The sequence below is a fragment of the Austrofundulus limnaeus genome, unplaced genomic scaffold (genome assembly GCF_001266775.1).
Source record: "Austrofundulus limnaeus strain Quisiro unplaced genomic scaffold, Austrofundulus_limnaeus-1.0 Scaffold238, whole genome shotgun sequence".
Classification (NCBI taxonomy): domain Eukaryota; kingdom Metazoa; phylum Chordata; class Actinopteri; order Cyprinodontiformes; family Rivulidae; genus Austrofundulus; species Austrofundulus limnaeus.
Window position 1 is genome coordinate 624580 of NW_013952640.1, and position 4968 is coordinate 629547.

Below are 4968 nucleotides of genomic sequence, written 5' to 3' on the forward strand. Positions count from 1 at the left end.
AAAAGGAATGATAACTAAAAGTATCAAAACGCTAGCTAAAAGCTAAAGTTGCAAAATATTAACTAAAGGCTCAAAGTACTTAGTTAGCTAAAGTAGCAAATGCTAGCTCGAAGGTAAACACTGCCAAAGGCTAGTTTCAAGTATCAAAATACTAAATGCTTACCGTAATTACCAAAACACTAGTTCAAGGCTCAAAGTATTTAGCTAGCCAAAAGTAGCAAAATGCTAGGTCAGTAACTAAATTAAAAGTACCAAAAGGCTCAGTTAAAGCAAAAAGTAGCAGAATGGTAGATAGTAGCTTGAGAACTAGTAGGTAGTTTAAAGGCTCAAAAGGCTAGCAAAAAGTTGAAGTACCAAAACACTAACTCAAGGCTCAAAGTATCATCTAGCTAAAAGTAGCAAAATGCTAGCTCGGTGTCAAAAGTAAAATTTTCAAAAAGCTAAGAGTAGCAAAAAGCTCACTAAAGGAAGCAGAGTGTAGCTAAAAGTAGTAGAGGAAGACAAGTTTGCATGAGCAGATTTCAAAGAGAACAATGTTTTGAAGGAATTAAAGAAATCTCAGTATAATTCAATAAGAAAATATTTATTTATAAATATTCTTAAAAATATAAAAGTTACTAAAACAAAACTCATCTCCTGACTGAGCTGAACGTTGGGCTTTATGGATGACTAAAATAGCACAACGTAAGCAGAATCAGTTAGTTTCCAAAAATATACAGGAAAATAAAAAGATAAAAACAGTTGCATGAATGCTGATTCAGTACTCACAGAATTAGACAAATGATAGGAAATTGGCAAATGCAACATTGATAGATGTGTGTTACTCACCCCCCACCCCCCACCCCCACACTGACAGACGTCCATTCATTAGCTCAAACTAATGAGCTCCTTTCATATGTCAGCTATGAAAGTGTGACATGGGTGCATTGTGTGCCCTTTCCCATCAGCTCATTCACTGACAAAAACATCGCTTCTATTTTCAGCGGGGCATTAGCGCTGAAAGAGCAGTGACGCACATACAGACGCACGCATGTGTGTGTCCACGCATTAAAAAAAATACACACACAAGGATATTTACACRCCCACCAGCAGGACAAGAGCAGAAGGTGACTTTTCAGTGTCTCAACACGAGACAARTCATAAAAAAAATTACCTCGAACTTAATTTCCTGTCATTTCTGCATCTGTGCTTCAGAAAGTTCTCAGATCACTGACCAGGCTCAAACATGGTCTGGTTTTCTCACACGTCTCCCTCCTTCGCAGCTCTGTAAACAGTCTAYAATGGGTTTCGACTCCTCTGAGCACAATGGAAGACTCTCAGTGTGGCAGCACAGATGGTTCTGTTCGTTCGGTTCACAAATGCATCTGCTAACTAATCTTAGGTTCAACAACAGTGAGAACGAATCAGGGAACACTAACACTAACACTTCAGTTTGAGGAACGGTGCATTGCGTTCACATTCAGTGTTGTTTATTTTGATGGTCGTGGTTGGATCTGAACTGACCACTGAAGTGGAGCCATTATTAATCACGACTTCTGGCTTAAATGGGTTTTCAAAAAGTTTCAGGTGGATCTTGCATCTAGTCCTCTTCAGAAATTTGCACTTGTTGTGTCACAGGGCGACCTTTCATGAGTTTAAAAAGTGACTCAAATCTGATTATTATTATTGTTGCCCATATATAACCAATAATAGATTTTTAATGAAAGTTTAAACTGTATGAATCTGATTTTTATTTCAAATGTGACCCAGGTGCTTTTTTCTGGTATATATACCAAATCGGATACATAGCTGATGTTTTTCAAAGCTGTCTGAAAGATCATGTTGTATTTATTTTGACTGTTACATCACAGAGGTAGGTGGATCTATCCAGATATTGATACCAGCATGATCTTAAAGCTTGGAAATCCACACATCTTCAGCTACAGAGCAGAAGTCCAGTTGCTTCATCTTTTTTAAACTTTCTAGATTTGTCATGTTTTGGACGACCCAGAATTTACACCAACATATACTAAAAGTGGTATAGTAACGTTAATTATTGTTGCAGCATCTATTTTTACAGTATCTCACTAAAGTGAGTACACCCCTCACACTTTCAGTGGGACATCCCTGCAGATATGACACTTTGATACAATGTAAAGTAGTCAGAGTATAACTTGTATAACAGTGTAAAGTTGCTGTCGCATCACAATAACACACAGGCATTAATGTGTAAACCTACAACAGAAATGAAGGCTGTACTCACTTCTTTTTTTATACTTCTGTAAACACAGCATGCTGCATGTGATGTCACATCTTCTTCTGTGAGTGACTTCAGGGCTGTGGAGTCYGATGATTGTTGGATTTAAATGATTTTGTGAACGTCCACGCAAATTATTGGTATTCACACCAGGAGTGAACCGCACCGGAGTTCGTTTGGAAACGGACCGAGACCACCTAACAAATGGGTCTCTGTCCAGTTGTTAGGTCTGCACCAGGGTTTGCTTGAGTGTACTCACACTTGCATAAAAGGTCCGGACCATTGGGGTAAATGAACTTTGGTTCATTTAAAGCAGACCAAAAATGCCAGGTGTGAATGCTCAGAGTGTGTTGTGAATGACTCTCAGCTACTACCACATCAGATTTTAGCTCAGTATCTGTAAAGTTGTCAGAGCTAAAGTTATTTTATTGTTTATAAAGTCCAATGGCAGAGGCACAGAAAATGACAAGTCAACTGGTTTTACAGACTGATGAACACAGATGCTCTCTTAAAGGAATCCCTGATTAGTTTTAACATTAGACTTTATTTGATAAACATTTATTTTAACTGTAAAATAAAGACTGTAAAAATACAGTTTAGTATTATATAATATAAAGTCCAATGGCAGAGGCACAGAAAATGACAAGTCAACTGGTTTTACAGACTGATGAACACAGATGCTCTCTTAAAGGAATCCCTGATTAGTTTTAACATTAGACTTTATTTGATAAACATTTATTTTAACTGTAAAATAAAGACTGTAAAAATACAGTTTAGTATTATATAATATAGTATATATACTATATATAGTATATATAGTATTATATAGTAGTACTGTATATAGGATGTTTAGTTTTTATATTTTTTAAAAATATATTTTAACACGAACGGAGCCATTTTATTTACACACAAAGCATTCTGGGTAAATGATGACGTGGATAGGTCATCGGTGCGAAGCTGCTAACGAGCTATATCTACCCTGAAGGTTAATCTTGGACAATATCTGATGATCGACTCTTTTAAATGAAACCAGAGAGCGTTGACAGAGAGAAGGTAGAAATGACTCAGCCTGTAACTGAAAATATGGATGGAGGACAACAGAGCTGCTTCATGGAAGAAGAACCTCAGCTTAGCCTGTTAGCCTTTGTGCTAGAGCTGATGCTATATTGCCTTATATGTATTAGCTCGGTGCTAGCGCGACAAACAAGCTAAACTGAGGTCCTTCATCCATATTTTCAGTTACAGGCTGAGTCATTTCTACCTTCTCCTCTCTGTCAACGCTCTCTGGTTTCATTTAAAAGAGTCGATCATCAGATATTGTCCAAGATTAACCTTCAGGGTGGATATAGCTCGCTCACACTGAGGACCTATCCACATCATCTTTTACCCAGAATGCTTTGCGTGTAAATAAAATTGCTCCATCTGTGTAATACTGTATATTTTGAAACTTTTAGTTTAAAAATGATAAAAACTAAACAGCCTACAGTATTTTTACAGTCTTTATTTTACAGTTAAAATATATGTTTATTAAATAAAGTCTAATGTTACAACTAATCATGGATCCGTTCTTGTCTTTTAAAAGGTGCTTATCAATAGACTTAGCATGTGTGTGTTTGTTTACATTGTTATATGTAGTGTAATCTGTGGTTCWTTAGGTTCTACAATAAACTCCTCCTGCTCTTGTGTTCCAGGTGTGAGCGGTCTGTCCATGTCCTCAGCATCCATGGCCAAGCTGCAGCGGCAGCACCGGCCCCTGGGGAGGACCCAGTCGGCCCCCCTGCCCCAGGGCAGTGCCGCCCAGGCTCACGCTCAGGCCCTGGCCCTGCAGCAGCTGGTGGTCCAGCAGCAGCACCAGCAGTTCCTGGAGAAGCACAAGCAGCAGTTCCAGCAGCAGCAGCTCCACCTCAACAAGGTAGAGGCTCCTCCCCACGCCGTCCGACCTGACGTTAGAGTCCAATGAACAGATAATCATCAGCTGCAGAGGGCCGGCTCTGCTGCTGCGCTGCTGTAGTTTGTGTAGTTTGTGTAGTTTGTGTAGGAAGCAGCTCAGCCGATGAGGTGTGAGTGTGAGTGTGTGTAGAGTGAGTTATTTCTGCCCTTTCTTTCCTCTCTCTCCCTCTCTCTTTGTAGTATTTTTATTTGTGAGTAGGCGGCAGGTATGGGTTAACATATATTTGTGTGTGAACGTTTGCGTCCACGTTTTTTTCCCGTGGCTGCAGCCGAGACGGTTGCCACGGGCTGCGAGGTAACCGTTTGCTGCCATGGCAACAGAGCGGAAACCCGCGCCTTACATGGGCAGGCAGGAAGCGAGCGCCCCGCCGCCTTCCACTGCTTTACCTATCGGCGGCAGAGGATTCGCCAGAGGAGAGAAAAGGGGGTGGGTGGGTGAGACGAGGGATTTCCTCTCCTCCTCCACCTCTGCCTCCCCCGCTCCGCTGTGTCTCACTCCCTGTGTCGGCGCTCTCGAGTGGCAGCGTTGTGCACAAACACCTCTGCGTCAGCCGCCGGTGCATCAAGGACACGTTCTGCTGTTTGGCCAGGAGAGGAAACAGGAATCAGTTTGTTTTGAAATCATAATAGAGCTGGGTAAAAAAAATTGATTTAATCGATCTTGGATCTATTTAATTTAAATTTGGGAAAATCTATTCACAGGACCTGAGATCGATTCTTCCTCATGGTGTCTTGTGCATGCGTCTGAGGCGTGTTTCTATATTTTGTCACTCCTGGCTTGC

General features: G+C 40.6%; 1 protein-coding gene across 3 annotated transcripts in view; it reads left to right on the forward strand.

Moving 5' to 3' along the window:
* Positions 1-4968, forward strand: part of LOC106525721 (histone deacetylase 4) — a 122311-nt gene that overhangs the window by 90214 nt on the left and 27129 nt on the right. For all 3 annotated transcript variants that reach the window (XM_014020046.1, XM_014020049.1, XM_014020047.1), the window contains one exon: positions 3928-4148. In XM_014020046.1, the coding sequence (XP_013875500.1) occupies positions 3928-4148 (221 nt within the window). The remainder of the gene's footprint in view (positions 1-3927; positions 4149-4968) is intronic.